Below are 19,485 nucleotides of genomic sequence, written 5' to 3'. Positions count from 1 at the left end.
CTGCTGTATGAGGTGTAGACAGAACCGAGTTGTTATGTCTGGAAACTACGTCTACTAGTCTGTTCTCTTATTATTTATTTTAAAAGTATATGGGAACAAACTTGTCTTTTCTTCCCAACGTACACTGTCAAGTACGACGCTCCCGGATTTTTTGCTCCTAAATATCTTGGAAGGAAAAGAGACAATTTCTTTCTATGGACGAGTCTAACTCACACTACTACAATATGATTCATAAGTTCAATGAAAAATGATTACTTTCAATCTACAGTTCTCGAATGAAAACATTAGACAGGTCGGACTTTTACCATCATGAGCGGTATGAACATAACAATTTCCAGTTGTTATAAAATTATGTTTGAGTCGTACAATTCTACGGACATATGTTTAGATACCTCCTCTAGATCCGCAAGGATCTAATGAGCTGAATGAACCGACATCATAATTGATTACACCTAGCCAGTCAAATCTTTCAACCTGAAGCGTGCTACTCCAAGCGATGTTTTTTTTTTTTTTTTTTTTTTCTTTTATAAAAATACTTATTAAAAAAAAAAAAGAAATACATCGCATTCTTTAGCTTTTCTCCTTCCTTCCTTTCTTTCAATTTCCGTTTCTACCAATGTTTACTTTCTATGATACACTCATTTTTTTGTATTATAATACAATCTCTCCTTAATAAAGGATAGCATGAATTAAACGTTCGTTAAATTTTCTTGGTGGTAAGGAACCGACATTAAAAAAAGAAAATTTGCTAAAATTTATATCGAGCAGTCACGGTGTTATGGGGAAAACATATCAAACTTAAGCCTGACCTACAGGAACGCCTGAATTGTTAAAAAAACAAGACATAACGGTTTTGACATAAAGTACAAGACCAAAGATAAACATTTATAATGGGTTAGTGAGTAATTTTTTATAATGGATTGTTAACATATAAAGGTCCAAAAAAGGTTTGTTTGCGCAAAGAAACATCTATGGTTTAACGCTTATCAGAATTCGAAGATGAGTCTTACTGCCTTCTTGGGCGACGAGCAATTCGGCTCTACTAGCTGGGCTGACGATGTCGATGATTTGCCTTCGTTGCGTAAGTAATAATGGATAGGTGTAATGGTAGAAAAACGAATGGGTCATTCCTCTCAAGAATTACATATGGAAATAATTCCAGGGAAGACCTGGATAGAATTGCTTTCTATACCTACGCCGACTCTTTTATCCTTTCTTTTTAGAGCAACTTTAGATTAACCTTGTACAATTGTAGCCCAAGAACGTCCTAGCTTCCGTAGTAACTACTCTGCAGCAGAAGCTCCTTCTCCCGCTTACGAGACCGCTGGCCGTCCTATGGCTGGTGAAGGTCGTCGTGACGCTGGTTTTGAACGTGAAGCCGTCCCCATTCCCTCAGAGCCTCCTTTCACTGCCTACATTGGTAACTTGAGCTTTGACTTAACGGAAGCCGATATTGCCGACTTCTTTGGTGAAGGTGTTACTAGCGTCCGTCTTGTCACCGACCCCATGACTGAGCGCTCTCGTGGTTTCGGTTACGTGGAGTTTGAGAGTGCTGATCTCTTGAGCTCTGCTATGGTTTTGTCCGGTGAGAGTCTCATGGGACGTGCTATTCGTATTACTGTTGCCGAGCCTCGCCGTGCTGCACCTCGTGATGACCGCGACTGGGTTCGCCGTGGACCTCTCCCCCCTGCCGAGCGTAGAGACAGTGGTTCCCGTGACGGCTTCATGAAGCGTCGCACTGTACGTGATCCTGCTCTTGAGCCTCGTGAATCTCCCCGTGAAGAGCGTGAGTGGATTCGTCGTGGTCCTCTTCCATCTCGTGAAACCAACAGTCGTCCTCGCCTCAACTTAAAGCCTCGCTCCGCTACTAACGTACAATCTGAGACTTCTTCATCGACCTCTACTCCCTCAAGCAAGCCCAAGGCTGATCCTTTTGGCGGTGCCAAACCCGTAGATAACACTCCTATTCTTAAGCGTGTTGAAGAAAAGCTTGCCACCAAGCGTACTCAAGTCACCCGTAAAGACAGCACGACTTCTTCCAATAACGAGGCTCAAAGTGAAAAGAAGGAGGATAATGCCGTTGAGCCTGTTACAGAAAAACTCTCGGAAGTAAAGGTTGCTGACCAAAACGAGGTACCCGAGAACACTCAAGCCGAAGCACCAAAAGATGTGGAAGCTGCTCCCGTTGCCGAAGGAGAAGATGAAGGTTGGACAAAAATAGGAAAGGGTCGTAAGTTTTAGACAAGCCGTTTTTTTGGTTCCTTTTTGATATAATATTGGAAGTAATGATGATAACTTGTTTCTGGTTTCTCAAATAAAATACAAGTGTTTTATTTATATTTTCAGCATTTGCTTAGCGTAGCATGTATCTTTTAGAGTCTTTTGATCGATTGTTTATGAAATCATATTTCTTCTTTTATTATTTCCATACCAATGTAATGCTAACATAAGGAATTGTTTGCCAATATTGAAGTGAAGTTACTTTCAAATCACTACGAGAGAAATATAGCAAGCACTCTATAAAGCCTTATGTGTAGGATATACAAAAGTCACTTTCAGTTTGAATTAAGCTTGATTCAGCTAACGCTGTTGTAGTGTATCCAAAAAAAAATATAGCAAGGCCTCGTGATTTCATTTTATACCTTTAAATGTTCGAGGACTGAAAATGAAAAAAAGATGACCCCTAAGTGACTTGAACACTTGACTTCAAGATTTGGAATCTCACACTCTACCAACTGAGTTAAGGGGCCGCTGTTGAGTATTCCTAAATTAAAAGGTATATGTAGATTTACGTAGATGAAGACATGCTACACGTCCGTGATAGATTAGTATACAAAGAATTTGAAATAGGATAGATAGAATTCAATCTGGCAGTTATTTGATTTGAACTTGCTGGTGTAAAGCAAATATCTCTATCATAAAAGCCAATACAATTGCATCTGTTTGTTACTGAGAATACACTGATTAAAAGGAGCGAAACGTGATTCCATTGATTACATAGATAAAATTTTAAAGTAAAGAAGTTGGTCACCTACATCAAGAACCCAAAATGTATAAACAAATCTTCCACATGCTCATTGTAAATATGGAATGAATCTCTTGTACAGTACAAGCATAAACCAGGACAAATTAAGAACACAGCTAAAATAAATTCCAGGAGATTTACAACAGATCAGCTGTGCGTAAGAAAACAACGAAAACTTGTAATTCCAAACAGAAAGTGCAAGTTCTATGAAGAGAAGGATTTTTTATCGTAGATTAAATTGCGTAAAAATATGCTTAATCACGAGGTTTCGAGAATTCACAACGAAGAATCAAGTTGTTCCAACCGAAACCGTCCAAACGGTCACGAGCACGAACGGCACATTCTCTATCATAGTAACTGACAAAAGCAAATCCCTTGGCACGTCCAGTTTCCTTGTCTTTTGCCAAATATACACGTTGGATACCACCGAAACGACGGAATAAGTCACGAAGTTCTTCTTCACGAGTATCATCCGAAAGGTTGGTGACACGGAGGGTGGCGCTATCGTCACGCTCACGCTTGAACATGGAGTCACCTCCCTCACGAGTAGATGCACCACGCATGTGAGGAGGAAGGTAGCGCTTCTCGCCTAAAGCACCAGTGATTCTGTTTGTGGCTGGGGTAGCTTCCAAAGGAGGTTCATCCACTGGTCCAATGATATTCTTATAAGGACATTGGGCAGTAAAGTGACTACCTCTACAAGCACGACAACGTACAACAGATCCACTCTTGGCCTTGACCTTAGCAGCTGCCAAAGCGTCCTCTTCTTGTTCTTCTTCCTTAGATGTCGTCCATCCAAGTTGTAGGCGTAATTGAACGTTTTCTCCAACACTGGTTGTTCTAGTGTCTACACCGCCAGGTTTGCCTGCTTCTTTTCCAAACTTTGCCCACTTCTTTCTCTCGGCAACAGCATGTTGCACGCGTTCAGTGACAACAGTCTTTTTAATTACTCTCGTAACTTTCACTTTCTTGCCATTATCATCGACGCGAAACTCAATCATGGTTTTTGTGCCATCTGGGTTGTCAAACGTTTGAATGGATGGCAAAGAACTACCGTATTCCTCTTCGTCTGCCCAATCCAATGATCTGTCGCTATGTTAGTGATCTATATACATACTCTCTGTTCACTTACGATGTATTCATTTTGAATAGAGAAAAAAGGGGTATGGGTAAAATACAAAGTCCGTTGCCTCGAAATTTTGTCCTAAAATAAAGAGATGTACAGTAAAGCGATATGTTAATAACGAGTCGCAAGACTATCGGTATATGACGGTATAGACTAATTCTTCACATTCTTATGTTAAGAAAAGTACTTTATAGGATGGACAATTGTTTAGAAAATTGTTTCATGTATAGCGTCGTTTCCAAAGGTTTGTATCTAATGGAAACCATCTAGTTATATAAGTTGTAAAAAAATTTTATTCACAAAAAAAATGTCTTAATTAGAAAACCAACAGTAGAAACAAGATTCCCAGTTCAATAGCGAAAAGAACGGTTTATACGTGCTTTCAGTTCAAAAACAAAGCAAAAAAAAACCGATAAATATACCTAATATCGTTTAAAAAAGTATCGTCTCGTACTAACAAACTGTTATTATAAAGTTAACGTGCATTAATACAACAACCCCAAATAATCATAAAATTTGCTCATCAAATAAACGTTTACTCAGCATAAGCTTCATTGACATCTTTGCTGAAGCGTTCAACAATCTTACGGCGCTGGAGCTTTTGAGCAGCTGTAGCTAAACCATTTTCTGGAGTAAATTCAATTGGGACAAGGACAACGTTTTGAATAAGTTCAATATTGGAGAAACGGTGAGAGCGTCCAATTTTCAAAAGGTCTTCCAAAACCATGTGACGCACCTTCTTGTTCTTACATACACTTTCCCAAGAGGCATTTTCTTCAACACCTGCTTTTTCAACGGCCAATTTATGAACAGCGGCTTCGTTGGGCACGATGATGGCAATGGGCTTGACCTTCGATTGGTCAGCATAGACGCAGATGTTAGCAACAAGAGAACTAGAACGGTATCGAGACTCCAACTTCTCCAAAGCAATATATTCACCATTTTGAGTCTTGACAAGATTCTTTTTACGGTCAATAATTCTTAATAATCCATGAGGAGTCAGTTCTCCAACATCACCAGTCATGAACCAGCCATCCTCGCTGAAGCTCTCCTTATTCTCTTTCTCACGATTCAAGTAACCCTGTGTCAAAGAAGGTCCACGAAGTAAAATCTCACCACGAGGGGGATTAGCGTTTGTGTAGTAAGAACCTTCTTCACAGTCGATTAATTTCATTTCGGTGCAAGGTAAAATGACACCAGCAGAGTCATCGATATTGAAGGTAGAAGGTGTTTCGATCATTGCAGCGGCACTAACCTCGGTCAGACCATATCCAATTAAAACCGGGCAGAGAACAACACTCAAAAATTGCTTTGTATCAGGAGACAAGGCTGAACCACCTGACAACACATAACGCAAGCGACCACCAGTACCAGCACTGCGAATTTTATTAAAAATAGCGGCATCTAAAAAGGAACTACCAGGAATTCCGTGACGCATCATGCGAAGCTTTGCGTGATAAGCAGCCCAGAAAACAGATTTCTTAACGGAGGAAGCGGCACCCAACTTGCTGGTTATACCCTTACGGACCATCTCCCAGACGGCAGGAACACCCACCATAATCGTAGGCTTGAAAGAAAGTATATCACCATGGCAGTTTCTGCAGTTTGTGTCCGTTAAGGTGCGAACACCGGCATAACCAATGGTGCCACCCCAGGCTAAGCATAGATTTTCAAAAGCAAATTCTAGAATATGAGCCAATGGAAGATATGCCAAAAGATAGTCTTTCGAAGTAACTTCAGGAATGACCTTGCAGATACCCGTCACCAAAGCTACCATGTTTTTGTGAGTTAATAATACACCCTTAGGCAGACCAGTGCTACCAGAAGTGTACATTGTACAACAAAGATCTTCAGGGGAGGGAGGTTCAGGAGTGGCAGGCTCCGAATAAGACTCAAGTTCCTCGTAGGAGATTAATTTGATATCTGAACGAGATTGCTTTAATGCCTCAACATCTTCAGGTTTAGCTTTGCCACGGTAGACAATATAATGCAAGTTGACTTCCTTCAAAGGATTGACTAGACTCTTCAAAAGATTGGCTTCGGTATAGATTGCATGAACATCGGTCTCACGTAAAGAATGCAAAAGACCTTCCTCACCCAAAGTTTCATAAGCTGTAACAATTGACATAGACTGAGACATAGCGGCATGAGCCATTATGAACCAAGAAGCGGTAGTGGATGCATAGAGTTCCAACTTGTCACCAGCCTTCAAACCGAATTTACGCAAACCACCAGCAAGACGCATGGTCTTATCATAGAATTGGTTAAAGCTAAGGTACTTGTAATCGGAAAGCTCGAAGTAGGACCACTTTTTGGGGACTTCTTTCTTTTCATTGTTTACAACCTTCGTAATCATCTTCTCTTCCACATGTTCCTTAATTAGATCTCGATAACCAACAGCATGGTTATCTCCATGGCGTTTGACTGCATTCGCTAAAAGATCATACAGGGTTCTTGTTTCGTTGTCTAAAACAGTAGGAAGTTCCTTCGTGGCACTCACATTCCGAACAATCCCAGTTTCATGAGCTTTCGCCTCAGTGATAGCTATTAGTTTATTGTTAATTGTCTATTCCATAAATCACATTTTCATAGACCCGAAACTGACGTAACATATTCACGTTATTCAGGCGCTTTCTTATATCTCAATTTTTAGTTACTTACATTTTCCTTGAACTTTCATTGTCAATAAAAGCTGTCTTTAGGAACTTTTCGCTCAGAAAACCACAAAGATTTCTCTTGTGCTTGTTTCAGGCTGTTTGTTGTTGGTAGGTTTTGAAATGACTTCATATAGTAGTTATGAAATCCATTTCGATCCCACGGTTGATGTATGTTGGTATAGCACCAGAAAAAACCAACAAACGGTAGGATTTACTGCAGATCCTTACGTAAGACACAAATGACAGGCTTAGCGAGATTAAATTTCGATACGTTAGTAAACAAACCATTCGTTTCGAAAAGTTCATGATAAGTAGTACCGTTTTCTTTCTACTTTTATTTTGAACGATACTTAGGTTTATTTATGTCATTTAGTTTTACGTTTTTGAATACAATATGGATTTACAAATGACTCAATGTACTTCTTTTGGCAAACCACAATAGGAAGTAAGATTAAAAAACCAATCCATCTATCCACTCATATTTATCATTAATTATCGAGTACTTGTTTTTCGTTCTTTTTAATTCCTTCACTTTTGTTTTAATCATGTAAATTCATCATCTCTTGAAAGAAGCTAAGATGACAATGTTATGCCTTTTGATCGCGGTGAAAGCACCCTCCTGCGGTACATAGACGTCCAATCTTGTAGATGTGCACGTAAACGAGGCATTTCAGAAGATTCGCAATGACGGGAAAATGTTTCCAAAAACTTAACCTTCTCCTCTTGACCGATTGTATCTTGCGGAAGTTGATCCAGCACACTTGACAAGTATTGAACGCAAAGGCTACTGTTCTCCATGCATATCAAACGAATTAAAGGTATTAGGACCGCAGAAGCATCCGAAACATTATTTCGAGGGAAAATGAAGGCCATTCCGTTAAATAAAATGCTAAACATTTGTTGAGAGTTATTTAGCACTAAAAGTCGTAATTTTTTTAATAGTGTTTCTGAAACTGGCTCAGAAAGAGTATAAGGAGGCGTCCTCAGTGCGAATGAAACAAGATCTTGTAAATAAACCAATACACTACAAAGAGATTCGTCTTGGTTCACTTGCAGACAAACTAAGGATGCATGGATCAATGGTTCCAGCAAGTCACTCATGAATACTCGCTGTGGATTTGCCAACAGGGCATCCATCATAAACCGGAAAAAATCGTCTATCACATCCGGGATTTCTTTCGGTGATTTTTTCGTCATATAATAGAACATGTTTGTACATTGTCTTTCTACAAAGCCCCAAACAGACACTTGGGTTTGTTCATCCATCTCAATTACGCCGAACTCCCGAACGCACGTTCCACTGACCCATAGAAAACAGCCAAACTGTGTACACTCGAACCCTTTCACTAGTGTTTCCGCAATTGACGGCAGTAATACTAGAGCTTTTTCTCGGAAGGTCATAATCACATTCTTCAAAAGCTTGCAAATACGCTCACATATCAATGCGCTAGGAATTGTATCCAGAGTTCTGGCCACGGCTGGCCATATGTCTAAACAGAGTTGAACAGTAGGATGGATCTCATGTGAGGAACTCAGTGGGTAGACAATAGAAAAGAAAATTATAAGTATATCTATTTCATCAGCCACCGCTTCGATTTCACGCTCCGTGTGTCCAGTCTTTGTTTGGCTTAACACAATTTTCTGCAATGAAGGAGCAATAAAACTGTGCAGTGATTGATAGGTATTGGTGATAGGTTGAATGGCAGCAATATGTGCCAAACCCTCAGCAATCTCAAGAATAGATTGAGGATCTAGTACTTCTCTCATGCTAAGGTAAAACGAATGTAACTGTGGAAGATGATTTACGAGATGCTCACGGCAATCAGAACAGAAATGCTTCATAGCTTGTGCGGCAGCACTTTGGACTTCTTTGCAAGGAATTTGAAATCCTTCTGCGATATAGTTTAGCTGCATTTCCAAATACTCAGGATGTTGTGCAGTCCATTCAGTATATCTTCCTACAAATAAAATTGCAGCATAACGCACCTTATTGTTTTCAGGAAGCTTCGGAAGGAATCTCAGCATATGAACGATAATTTTATCTTCATCAGTTGGTACCATACGTCCCATAGCACGCAAAGCGAATAAAGGGGCTTCTATATCTTGCCAAAAGTAAGGCAGACCAGATTCCTTCGCATCCAACGTTTCCAAAAGCTTGGTAGAAACTTTAAGCAAACATGGAGTTACTCCTACAACCGCACAGCAATCTTTTAACACATCGCCCATTTCATGACGGAACGCACGGAAGCGGTCCTCAGATTCACGATCATCGAAGAAAACTTCAGCTTGAGCCATTTGATCATTTAAGAGTTGATTATCCGCTCGTGGGTAATGCAAATGGCTTACCACAATACCAACCATCTCCAAAAAGAGCGGGGCATATATAGCACGAGCTTGAGTATACGCTTCTAATTCTAGCATTTGCTTCATATCCCACCAAAAAGCAAAAGTAAATTTAATTGCTTCTAACTCTTCATCGTTAGCACATATCTGTACAATAGATTCTACCAACGGTAGAAATTCATTAGGCATTCGGGCCATTAAGACCACCCAAGATTCTCCGGCCTCAGTGAATAGTCGACCGATTGCACGAAAGGCATCTGGGTCGTCTTTTTGAGCGATAATTTTTGGACGAAGATCTAGTAAACGGGGATAAAGCATCATAATCATATCCATTGATTCATCTACTTCCCTCGTTTCGTTAAAGACAGCACAAAGAAATTCGACTGCATCATCAATGAGCATATCATTATCCAAGGATCGAAATGCGAGTTCGATCAACGGGGATGAGAGTATTTTATCTAGAGGGATTTCGCGAAGCCAGGACGTCAAACTGGTCAGTACGAGGTTCAAATCAACGCTAGAGGTTCCATCAGCATAAATATTACTGTTTACATATTGCAGAAGCAATTCTAGTACAGCAGGACCATTATCCCGCAGTAATTCATCTATACGAGCACAGAGTTCTTCCCAAGTCAAAGATGTTTTTCGTGGATCAGCTGCTTCCTCTGGCAAAACTGACAAGAATTGTAAGATACAGCGACCTGTCGGATCATGAGTGCTACAGGCTTGGAAGACATCATTAATCACATTGTGCCATTCAGTCATATGCAAAGCAATTGCAGCCATACAGACTGCAAATGATATCAATAATGGTCTCGGGCTATCCTTTGAAGAAATGAATAGTTGCATCATACTGTCTCGCAACTCAGCATGAACAGACTTTGGTAGCTGGTGAAAATCGTATACAATCTTCTGTCGCAGTGTCTGTGCAGCAAATAGTTTTGATTCAATGCTACTGTCACCCGTATTTAAGATTTGGAAACATATTTGCCATGCTGTAGCCTATGGTCGATTAGTTTGTTAACAATATTTGGTACAATAATAATCTAACTCTTACACTTTTCTGAAATTCTTCCAAATAGGAGTTTGCTTGTAACTTTTGATTGCGATCTACGCTCGCATAGAGAGTGCTCAAAGCATTATGTAACTCTTCCATGAGGCATGTATCCTTCTAACAAGCTCTAACAAGCAAAAAACTACTACTAATGTATTTTGGTAAATTCCATTTGCAGAAACGCGTTCTAGTTATTTACCATACTACGCCAGTGAATAACGGGTACGTTAGGGAACACAAGAGCCAATTACATACTACGATGAAATTCGCAAACCTGTAAACAAACTTGGGAAAGTGCAATAATAACTTGAGAAATATCAGATACTGTGTAGTAATTGAAAAACAAATGAATAAACTATTTATAATAAAATAAAAATTGTAAGCTACCATTGCTTATACCCTATCTAAAAAACTTGCATACATCTTTGTGCTTGACCTCGTAGCATATGCTAGAGAAGTATTGGTCTTGAAACAAGCTATGAGTAAAATTAAGCTATATATTTATAGCGTTTTCATTTTCGGCATGCCATTCTTGGTAAATGTGCTCGATACAGGTAGTTTGACAAGGGGATGGAGTTTGTCTGTTGAAAGGTTTCTGGCGTTCCATCATAGTAACGATGAGCTTCCCCATGGCTAATGTTCTTGTTGATACATGTTAGGCGGATTTGACACTCATTTACCCTTCTTTATTCAGTAAAGACTCCCTTTTGAGTATCACACTTGATAATAGGAATTATTCAGCAATGAAGAAGAGACGTCAAAAGTCATTGCTATGATTCATACTTGTACAAATCAAAATAAAAATCCTTGTCAAAAACTGAAGTAGCTTCAGAAAGTTGAGCACTGTAGTAATGCTAGAGAAGAATTCGCTTTATCCATTTGTTCATTGACTTAGCTTCCAATTATGCCAGCACTCAGAGGGCAACTGATGGTAAAATAGGTACTAACACTTGGAAAGTATCAAAAAGAATTTCCTTCGAATAAGGTGTCTTCACAAGTAATGAAATTTGCATTCCATGATCTTTTAGGGATTGTTCAACCATGAACAACTTGTCTTAGTCCTTTGGAAACCTTTTATGGAGGAACGCCTAAACTGGCAGCACACAATAAAACCATGATCATCATATAATGTACGACTATTTTATTATGTTTTAAGTAATTATTTCCCTAAAACCGTTCTGCGTCAGTTGGTGTTTGTCAGAGACATTACTTGCGCACTACCATTACCGTAAAGGACGCAGGTAATTCTACATTTTCGGGTTTCACAGGGAAAATTTTTATTCAAAATGTCAGGACGTGTTCAAAAAGTTATGATTCCCCCTATCGTATGTCCAAAGTTATACTGATTTTGTAGTCTAACGGTGGTTTTAAGAACTTTGTATTCAAGTTGTTACAGCAACATACTCCAGTAGAAATATGGCTTTTTGAACAAGTAGATTTACGAATTGAAGGACAAATTCGGGTATGATTACCATTGAAATTCAAAGAAAACGCGTCTCTAGCTGAATTTCCCAAAAATCATGCAGAGCTGTTTTAAGCAATTGTCTGCCAAAAATGTATTATCTTCTATTTACTAACATATACTAGGGATTCGATGAATTTATGAATATTATTTTAGATGATGCTGTTCAGATTGATACAAAACAGAATCGACGTGAAATAGGTAAGTTTTGCAATGTGGGTTTGAGATTTTTATTTGGAAATGAAAGCCATCTAGCTCAACACCAAGTAAAACAAGAATTAAACATGGTGGTACTTATGGTCCCGAATGATTATCGTAACATGTCCATACTTTTGAGAATTTATACTGTTTGATGGACTTTATTACTATTGCTATGGCCGACAATGCTTCCACAATCACAATCCCATTAAAACCCAAAATTTATTGATTGATTAATGAATGCAGTAACTAACACTAAACGTCAAGGTCGGATTTTACTCAAAGGCGACAATATTACACTTATTCGAGCAATCTAATTCTTTTCCTTTTTACTTGACTTTTTGTGCTTTTTCTTCTTGTCTTTTTCCTTATCCTCATTTCCCTTTTCCTTTTTATCTCGTGATCTCTTTTTACTTTCAGGTCGCTCCTCCTTTTGTTCTTCTGTAGGTTCAGCAGCACTTGTAGAAGGAACTGTCTTTTCGGTAGATGATGTAGTGTATACAGCTCCAATAGGTCGGAAATGTTGTTTTAAATTTTTGACCTGAGGGATTTTTCCATCAGCATTATCAGTTGTTTGGTCATTTTCCTTAGAACTTCCATTCAAAACAATTCTAGGTGTCTCTGACACGACGTAACCTGTTCTTATTTCACTTGCAGAGTATGATCCTTTTTCATCAGGCACAAATAGACGTACGGATCCAAGAGATTCTTGGCGTATCTGGAAAGATTCCGCGGTAGATGAGTTTGCAGCTATTGAAGGCTTTCCTCCCAAGTTCAGATCTGTTATATCTTCCAATGCCATGTCAGGTGGTAAACGAACCAAGAAAACACCGGATTCATTATCTAATCCTTCCTTTGTCACAACAGGTTCTCCTTCAGCACGAACATAATCGTTTAAAGAATTTGAATCATCTGCTTCAGAAGATTTGGTTTGATTTCCCTTCTTACTATTCTTTCCACCCGAAACGTCAGGAGAATGAGAGGAAACTTCCTCTGCGCTGGACACTTCTGATTCCTCCTCAGAGCTGTGGTCGCTCGCCAATTCACTTAATTTCGCCATGTCCAGTCGGGTGGTGGTGACTTTTGTGAAATTTGTAAAACCTGGGATTGTGGTTTCGCAAAACATTTTCAGGTCGCATCAAGTAACAAATACCAGGTAACAAATGGTAAACAGTTTTGTATGCTGATGTGAAAAGCTGAGGAATAATTCAAGAATGAAAAAACTTACAATTTTTTCTTTTTGTTTAGATTAATCATAAAATTATTTGCTTACTTGCAATGTGGTCAGTGACGCTTTCAAAATGAGTTTCAGTAACCATCTAGTACATCCTCAATTAAGACTAAAGAAGTGAAAGTTTCAACAAGAGTGACTCTGATTATTGAATCAAGCTAAAGATTTAAATGAAAAGTTCTCTATGCATTGGTTTCTCAAGTAGTCGTTATGAACATCGTAGTGTATCGACTTGTGTATAGAGTTGTTTGCTAACAAGCTCATATACAAAATAAATCTTTTCCATAATAAGATCATCAAAGGAGTAAGGGATTATTTTTACAACAGTTTCCGGGCCAGCGACCGAACTTGTAAGTCAAAGGCTTGTGATTTGATGGATTCATTAGGTTGGTAGAAAGGATTCATGACAGTCTTAATATACAGCTCATGAATTTCTTGAAAAAAAATCTTTATACCATCGGAGCTTTGAGGGTGATGAAGAAGCATAAATTTCATATCTGGATGTAAAAGTTAATAACTGGCAACAACTTTGTCTACCTCAGTTTTCTCGATAACGAGCTTGTATTTGAGAAGAAAGACAATAGAAACAGTATAAATACTTACTGGATGGGGTAATATAGGCCGAAACGTACAATTCGTGAAATTGATCAATAGATCTGACATAACTACAAAGTTCATTAGAGAAGGATTATTCTGTAAAAAATAAACACTTACAGTGCATTGCTAGTCCACTGAACTTGTTCTACAATGTCTAAACTTGCATGCACAATAAATTGATTCAAGTGCGCACCCAAGCTCTAATATGAAGAGTTAATCATCAATAAACACTACTCAAACTTCATTTACCTTGTCTTGCTTTTCGCTTCCTCCCCCTATCTCCAATTCGTACACCGGATTGTCCTTTGTACCTATTATGGCTACATAGGCTGCCATATTCATTTTATCGTTGGTAAAGGAAAATGCACAACGATGGGGTTGTTGAACTTGTAAGATCGAGTCTTCTTAACGTCTCCTACGCGATTCGAACAAAAATTTAATTACTCAGAACATTTAATTAATCCATAACTATGTTTGTTTACTGTAAACGTATTTTTGTTTAACTTTCTTACGACCAAACACTTTTCTACCGTGGAGAACGACTCATCTCTATTTATTCAAAAAACACCATTCAATAAAATACCTTAATATCCCGAGAAATTAAATAGTCTAGCTAAGAGTAGTGCTTGTAAAAATTAAAAGCACCTGAATTCTCCAGCAGACTGTTTGCCTATCCATATAAGTTTATTTTTCCTTTTCTAAAAATCCATTTTTCCAAAATTAAATTTTCAAAAAGCATTTGCTGAATTTAAATTCCAAATAAGTAAACTTGATGCAAAAATAACCCACAAGCAAAACCGACTTTGGGTGAAAAAAGGATCCACGTGTCCCAGCTGCTTTTTATTGATAGATGTAGATACAAAAGAAAAGAAATTAACACTTTATTGCATGTCCATATCTTTGCTATTGCCAGAATCTTGTTCATTTTTAAAAATTTGAACAGAAGCGTCCTTCTTGGTATACATACCCAGTAATTTTACCTTAAACTCGGCTGCTGTGATACCAAAAAGCTTCAACAGACGGGTTTGACGGCTATCAAGCTCTTGTCCTTCTGTGCAAAGAGTGAAATCGGCAAGCAAAGTAACGACACCGTTTTTCAATATAGTAGGCATACCCATTTGACGTACTTGGGGCTCCAAAGTATGAGCCAAAGGGATATCGTCTTCTGCTGGAATTTGTCCAGCTCTAGAGTATACGGGACCAGCGGGAATGACTAAAGTGAAAGGAGCAACTGAGCCAGCACGAGCAAAATCATTTTGGACAAACGATTCAAAATAGCCAGTTACATCTTCAGGTTTGTTGTTGGTGAAAAGCAAACCAACAGTTCCATGAAGGAGTTTGGAAAGTTGACTTACATTTTCAGCGTGCTCTTCTTCAGCGGTGTATCCCAAAGCCTTTCCCATAACCTTTGTCTTACCCATATATATACGACTATCCTTCCAGTCATCGCGGACACGTTTCAAGTAAGTATTACGCATATTAGCAACATCGAATACCCACATCTGACAAAAGTTAGCAACAGCATTTTACTCAATATTTGAAAAATCGGAGAACACTATTTCCTGGGGTCTTTTGCAAAAGTGAATTTTTTCTTGTGCGATGACCAACTTCCTTTCTATACAATCTCTTTTGCAAAACAAAGTCACTTAAAAGTCCCATGAAATACGAGCAACTGTTAATTTACTCTTGTTTGTCTCTTGTCCTTGGCGTTTACTTACAAAGTCAAACTTGTCTAAAGATTCTTGAATGCCGCCAAACAGCATTGCTTTGCCTTCATGACCTTTCTTTTCGGTCTGTGAAAGGGTAACGACCTTTGACCTCCGTGATCTAGGCATCTTCTAGTATTTGTTCCAAATAATCTGGTATTGGCAGAGGTGAAACTTTTTAACAACCAAGAACTAATAGCTTCCTTCTTTTTCGTAAAGACTACCCGCCCCACCCTTACCCATAACCTCGGAAGGACCGAACATATCGGTAATACCACGGAACTCACTAAGTAAACAAAACCGTGAATTGATATTAAATTGCTTTTCTTCATTATTCAAAGAAAATAGGTCGGATAACCTTTTGTAGCGTCTTTATCTAAGTAAATCTATTTTAAATAGATGGATCCTGAGGAGAAAAACAAGTTTTGGGAAATCTTCCGTAGTCTACGTCCAGAAGCTGGTTACATTTCAGGAGAAAAAGCTTACGGTGTCCTCCGAAGTAGTCGACTTGACAATGAAAAACTAGCTAAGCTTTGGGATTTGGTTGGTAGGTATCGGCAGTGTGAATGACACTTCACAGAGTTTCACGACGCAAAATGGCTAACTGTGTCTCATATTCAAGATATCGACGATGATGGGAATTTAGATTTTGATGAATTTTGTATTGCTATGAAGATTATCTTCAATATTATTAATGGGGTACATGACATTTCATAATGAAGCCATTGAGGTTGCTAACAACTTCAGATATATACGGATGTTCCTTCAAGTATTCCAGAAGAATTAGTTCCTCCCTCTAAGGAACATTTAGTAGCTGCTCGTGAAGCCCTTCAAGGAGGAGGCGACTCACAAGTCGATTATGAAGACACAGATGATCCTGAAGACAGTATTTTGAAAGACGGATTCGATTGGTATATGGCTCCTTCCGATCGAATGAGCTATTCCGATGTATATAGCTCACACTGTGATAAGTATGGTGCCGTTTTGTACAATGCTTTTGCTCCCGTTTACGATCATTTGGGAATACCTCGCTCCCAAATCCAGAAAGCATGGGATATGGTAAACCCGCAAAGATCTGAAACCATTGACAAGGATCAGTGTTTGGTATTCTTACATATTCTCACTCAGCGTTCCAAAGGGTTCCGAATACCTAATGAAGTTCCGTTTGGTCTTCGCGCAAGTTTTAAAAAGGGGAATATAGACTACAATCTCCACGCTAATGACCCTTCACGTACTATGCGAGAATCGCAGTCTGTGGGTTCTCCTTCAACCGTCCGTCGTCCAACGAGTGATTTAGAGGCTCCCAAAGACGTACGAGACTCTGATTGGGAAATCGTCGGATTGCGGAACGAATTATCTACTTTAGAGAGTAGAATTAGATCTTTAGAGAGAGAGGTGAACGAGAGTAGCCTTGCCAAGGGCCGTTCTGATCTTGTAAGAAGAGACTTGATAAAAGTTTTGGATTACAAGACAAAGGTGCTTACCAACCTCAAAGCGGGAAGGTTTCATCCTGACTATTCAATGGTTGAGCGCAATTTGGAGAAATTGGAGCAACATGCCACTACCTTGCAACAACAATTAGAGGGAAAGAAGAGAGATATAGTGAATTTGGAGAATAAGCTACGAGGAAGCTAGCCCTTTTATTTGCGGCCCCCGTTTCCTCTGTAAAAGAAATAGGATGATTGCTTACACGTTTCTTGATGAAAATTTTATGTATACGATTGAAAGATGTAATACTGGCATTTAGTTAACTTGAAAGCTATATAAATTTATTTAAAATAACTTTTAATGCGTTTATCCACAAAATGGGAAAAAAGTCATACATGAGGAAAAAGTTCGCGTCACCACAAAACTTGACTATAAGGGAATTAATTCGGTACAAGGAAAGTAAAAATTCATCAAAAGAAAAGAACAGAAAAGGACATCATTAATGTTGAAAGCATTTCGTAAGCACTATCTTCGTCTAGAAAACATACGCTTAGAAGCCCAACCGACTAATGCGGCAGCAGAAACAACTGCTCCTGCCACAACGGCCATCCCAATGTATCCCTCCGTTGTGACAGCATTGTACAACAAAGACTTCAACCGCAACGCTTGGGGGTTTGAAGGATCCTTGGCGAGCAGCATGTTCAGGTACCGACGAGATTCTTCGTATTGCTTAATTTTATATTGAGTAAGTGCAATGTAGTATAAAGTCTCCAACCGGCGCTCAGGGAAGTCTCGGTAGACAGTGCAGAACAAAGTGAGACCTTGTTGAACTTGCTGAAGATTTTCTGAGCAAACGAGAGCCCAGGCCAAATTAAATTTAGTTTGTAGAGTGATTAGCGGATGTTCTGAATCATACTGCTCTTTAATCTGTAAGAATTCCTCAATAGGAACTGGCTTTTGGATTGCAGAAGGTTCTGGCAAATGAATGCTCGTTTGTCCGCTCATAATAGGAACTTAAATATGAAAAAAAGCTTTCTAATTTGGAAAGAGGTAGCTTGTAAAATGTGAGGTATCGATTTTAGTCGAATGTAGACTGTGAAACCAAAGCTGTACTTCAAGAATGATGAACGAGAAAAGCCTCTTTGAATATAACAAAACAAAAGAAAAGGCTGAATAGAAGAGGATATAATAAAAAAAGATCCGAATTAAAAAACTTTGAAAAAATGCCGATTGATATAAGAGTAAGAATTTGGTTCGCGGCAAGTCTTTATTTCAAAATTTTAAGACAAATATCGCTCTAACTGCACAATTTACTTTTCTTCTACGACAAAAATATGTTTAAGTATCTTTATATTAAGTTATAAAAAACAAAACTAAAGCTTTCCTTCTCAGTCTTGTATAAACCCAACTTTGCACTGCGCTTTGTTATTATCATATATAAGAATATATATCAAATCCTCCCTAAACTACCTGTTACTGACAAGTGCAGGTTAATTCTCTGTTAGTTCCCTCTGCAAGAAACGAAATATCAAGAGTCATTTGGGATTGTTTTTAACATTTTTATTTGGTTTCGTTTGTCTATTCCTGATTTCTTTCTTCGGTCAAATAAGATTAAACTTCACTTTTTAGGTCCTCTGAACAAATCTTCAGGTTATATTGTTTTCAACAATGGAACAGGTAAGAAACCTCTTGCGAGTCTAAGAATAATTCTTGTTGTTAACAAAACATTCAAGCTGGCAGCTCAGATTCAAGAGAAGGCCGTAGATTCGCAACAACAATTACGATCGATATTGTTGCAGGTGACGGCAAAAGAACGCTCTTTAAAAATTAAGGAATTGGCAAAGAAAGAATTGAACGGTGTTGGAAAAGATGCCGCTGTCTATGGTGGTGTTGGAAAAATGTATGTTAATATTCCTTTTTTGTAGAGATACCACAAAGACTGACAGGCTTTACTCTTAATTTGTCATGCATTTAGTACTTGTACTAACTATCTTGCTACAGGTTTATTCGTACAGATTTGGACTCGGTTCGGAAAACTATAGATGAGGAAATTGCCGGTTTACAAAAAGACATTGATTCTTTACGAAAGAAAAAAGAGTACCACGAAACTACTACACTGAATGCCAATGCTCATCTCCAAAAAATGAAAGAATCTGCCGTTTAACAGCAAGTTTTGAGTCTATGTGTTTGCGCTGAAGGATTTCCATTTTTTTAATTTAACTTCGCGTCGCGTTTTGTTCGCGTCATGCAAGAACAAACTATGTGACTGTTTCTTTACTTCTTATACAAATGTTCAAAATGGATTTATTTAGATCCAAATACTTTATGAACAGGTATGTCGTTCAGTAAGTATAGCAAAGAGAAGTTGTTTTATTTGTTTTTCTTTATGCAGAAAATTCTTTGATGATCTGAATATGCATAGTTCACGCTGAGCTTACTATGCTGATACATAATTCACTGATTTGCACGTCAGTCTGAGAATTTAGATCAGCTTCTTTTGCTTTCCTTCATTCTCTTTCTCATATGCTAACAAATATTTTTTAGAAGGATTAGATTCGTTTAGAGTTTGTTAATATTCATTTATGTACAGAGTTGAATGAGAAGTTTCTTTTTTGTATGTAAAACGTATACGGTATGATAATGTAGTAGTAAGTTTAA

General features: G+C 38.4%; 11 protein-coding genes and 1 non-coding gene across 12 annotated transcripts; 4 read left to right on the top strand and 8 right to left on the bottom strand.

Annotated features, from left to right (window-relative positions):
* Positions 1-772: 772 nt before the first annotated feature.
* On the top strand, positions 773-2,390 carry SOCG_03223 (transaltion initiation factor). Its single transcript, XM_013161711.1, has 4 exons — positions 773-894; positions 937-947; positions 991-1,081; positions 1,256-2,390. The coding sequence occupies exons 1-4, from the start codon at positions 891-893 to the stop codon at positions 2,239-2,241; spliced, it is 1,092 nt and encodes a 363-aa protein (XP_013017165.1). The 5' UTR covers positions 773-890; the 3' UTR covers positions 2,242-2,390.
* A 287-nt stretch (positions 2,391-2,677) lies between these two features.
* On the bottom strand, positions 2,678-2,750 carry SOCG_16156. The gene has a single exon. It is a non-coding gene; the product is annotated as a tRNA-Trp (tRNA).
* Positions 2,751-2,964: 214 nt separating this feature from the next.
* On the bottom strand, positions 2,965-4,230 carry SOCG_03222 (translation initiation factor eIF3g). The gene is made up of 2 exons (XM_013161710.1): positions 4,158-4,230; positions 2,965-4,111 (listed from the first exon to the last, which is right to left on the bottom strand). The coding sequence occupies exons 1-2, from the start codon at positions 4,166-4,168 to the stop codon at positions 3,280-3,282; spliced, it is 843 nt and encodes a 280-aa protein (XP_013017164.1). The 5' UTR covers positions 4,169-4,230; the 3' UTR covers positions 2,965-3,279.
* A 191-nt stretch (positions 4,231-4,421) lies between these two features.
* SOCG_03221 (long-chain-fatty-acid-CoA ligase Lcf1) lies at positions 4,422-6,939 on the bottom strand. The gene is made up of 2 exons (XM_013161709.1): positions 6,813-6,939; positions 4,422-6,695 (listed from the first exon to the last, which is right to left on the bottom strand). The coding sequence occupies exons 1-2, from the start codon at positions 6,829-6,831 to the stop codon at positions 4,687-4,689; spliced, it is 2,028 nt and encodes a 675-aa protein (XP_013017163.1). The 5' UTR covers positions 6,832-6,939; the 3' UTR covers positions 4,422-4,686.
* Positions 6,940-7,229: 290 nt separating this feature from the next.
* SOCG_03220 (karyopherin) lies at positions 7,230-10,375 on the bottom strand. Its single transcript, XM_013161708.1, has 2 exons — positions 10,209-10,375; positions 7,230-10,153 (listed from the first exon to the last, which is right to left on the bottom strand). The coding sequence occupies exons 1-2, from the start codon at positions 10,305-10,307 to the stop codon at positions 7,382-7,384; spliced, it is 2,871 nt and encodes a 956-aa protein (XP_013017162.1). The 5' UTR covers positions 10,308-10,375; the 3' UTR covers positions 7,230-7,381.
* Positions 10,376-11,491: 1,116 nt separating this feature from the next.
* SOCG_03219 (Sm snRNP core protein Sme1) lies at positions 11,492-12,182 on the top strand (the record flags this gene model as incomplete). Its single annotated transcript, XM_013161707.1, has 4 exons — positions 11,492-11,530; positions 11,578-11,667; positions 11,793-11,868; positions 12,133-12,182. The coding sequence occupies 4 exons, from the start codon at positions 11,492-11,494 to the stop codon at positions 12,180-12,182; spliced, it is 255 nt and encodes an 84-aa protein (XP_013017161.1).
* SOCG_03218 (DNA-directed RNA polymerase I complex subunit Rpa34) lies at positions 12,179-12,925 on the bottom strand (the record flags this gene model as incomplete). The annotated part of the gene is made up of 1 exon (XM_013161706.1): positions 12,179-12,925. The coding sequence occupies one exon, from the start codon at positions 12,923-12,925 to the stop codon at positions 12,179-12,181; it is 747 nt and encodes a 248-aa protein (XP_013017160.1).
* A 227-nt stretch (positions 12,926-13,152) lies between these two features.
* On the bottom strand, positions 13,153-14,069 carry SOCG_03217 (TRAPP complex subunit Trs20). Its single transcript, XM_013161705.1, has 4 exons — positions 13,943-14,069; positions 13,811-13,893; positions 13,700-13,761; positions 13,153-13,593 (listed from the first exon to the last, which is right to left on the bottom strand). The coding sequence occupies exons 1-4, from the start codon at positions 14,033-14,035 to the stop codon at positions 13,415-13,417; spliced, it is 417 nt and encodes a 138-aa protein (XP_013017159.1). The 5' UTR covers positions 14,036-14,069; the 3' UTR covers positions 13,153-13,414.
* Positions 14,070-14,212: 143 nt separating this feature from the next.
* Positions 14,213-15,612, bottom strand: SOCG_03216 (ribosome assembly protein). The gene is made up of 2 exons (XM_013161704.1): positions 15,412-15,612; positions 14,213-15,195 (listed from the first exon to the last, which is right to left on the bottom strand). The coding sequence occupies exons 1-2, from the start codon at positions 15,526-15,528 to the stop codon at positions 14,575-14,577; spliced, it is 738 nt and encodes a 245-aa protein (XP_013017158.1). The 5' UTR covers positions 15,529-15,612; the 3' UTR covers positions 14,213-14,574.
* An 88-nt stretch (positions 15,613-15,700) lies between these two features.
* SOCG_03215 (actin cortical patch component End3) lies at positions 15,701-17,826 on the top strand. The gene is made up of 3 exons (XM_013161703.1): positions 15,701-15,946; positions 16,022-16,098; positions 16,147-17,826. The coding sequence occupies exons 1-3, from the start codon at positions 15,799-15,801 to the stop codon at positions 17,032-17,034; spliced, it is 1,113 nt and encodes a 370-aa protein (XP_013017157.1). The 5' UTR covers positions 15,701-15,798; the 3' UTR covers positions 17,035-17,826.
* Positions 17,115-18,187, bottom strand: SOCG_03214 (fission protein Fis1). Its single transcript, XM_013161702.1, has one exon. It carries the CDS (start codon positions 17,830-17,832, stop codon positions 17,353-17,355), a length of 480 nt encoding a protein of 159 aa, XP_013017156.1. The 5' UTR covers positions 17,833-18,187; the 3' UTR covers positions 17,115-17,352.
* Positions 18,188-18,277: 90 nt separating this feature from the next.
* On the top strand, positions 18,278-19,451 carry SOCG_03213 (prefoldin subunit 1). The gene is made up of 4 exons (XM_013161701.1): positions 18,278-18,504; positions 18,561-18,727; positions 18,829-19,160; positions 19,372-19,451. Exons 1-3 carry the CDS (start codon positions 18,496-18,498, stop codon positions 18,989-18,991), a joined length of 339 nt encoding a protein of 112 aa, XP_013017155.1. The 5' UTR covers positions 18,278-18,495; the 3' UTR covers positions 18,992-19,160; positions 19,372-19,451.
* The last annotated feature ends 34 nt before the right edge of the window (positions 19,452-19,485 follow it).

This window comes from Schizosaccharomyces octosporus (genome assembly GCF_000150505.1).
Source record: "Schizosaccharomyces octosporus yFS286 unplaced genomic scaffold supercont6.1, whole genome shotgun sequence".
Classification (NCBI taxonomy): Eukaryota; Fungi; Ascomycota; class Schizosaccharomycetes; order Schizosaccharomycetales; family Schizosaccharomycetaceae; genus Schizosaccharomyces; species Schizosaccharomyces octosporus.
Note: the sequence above shows the minus strand (reverse complement) of the source record. Positions and strands in the feature narration are given on the sequence as shown.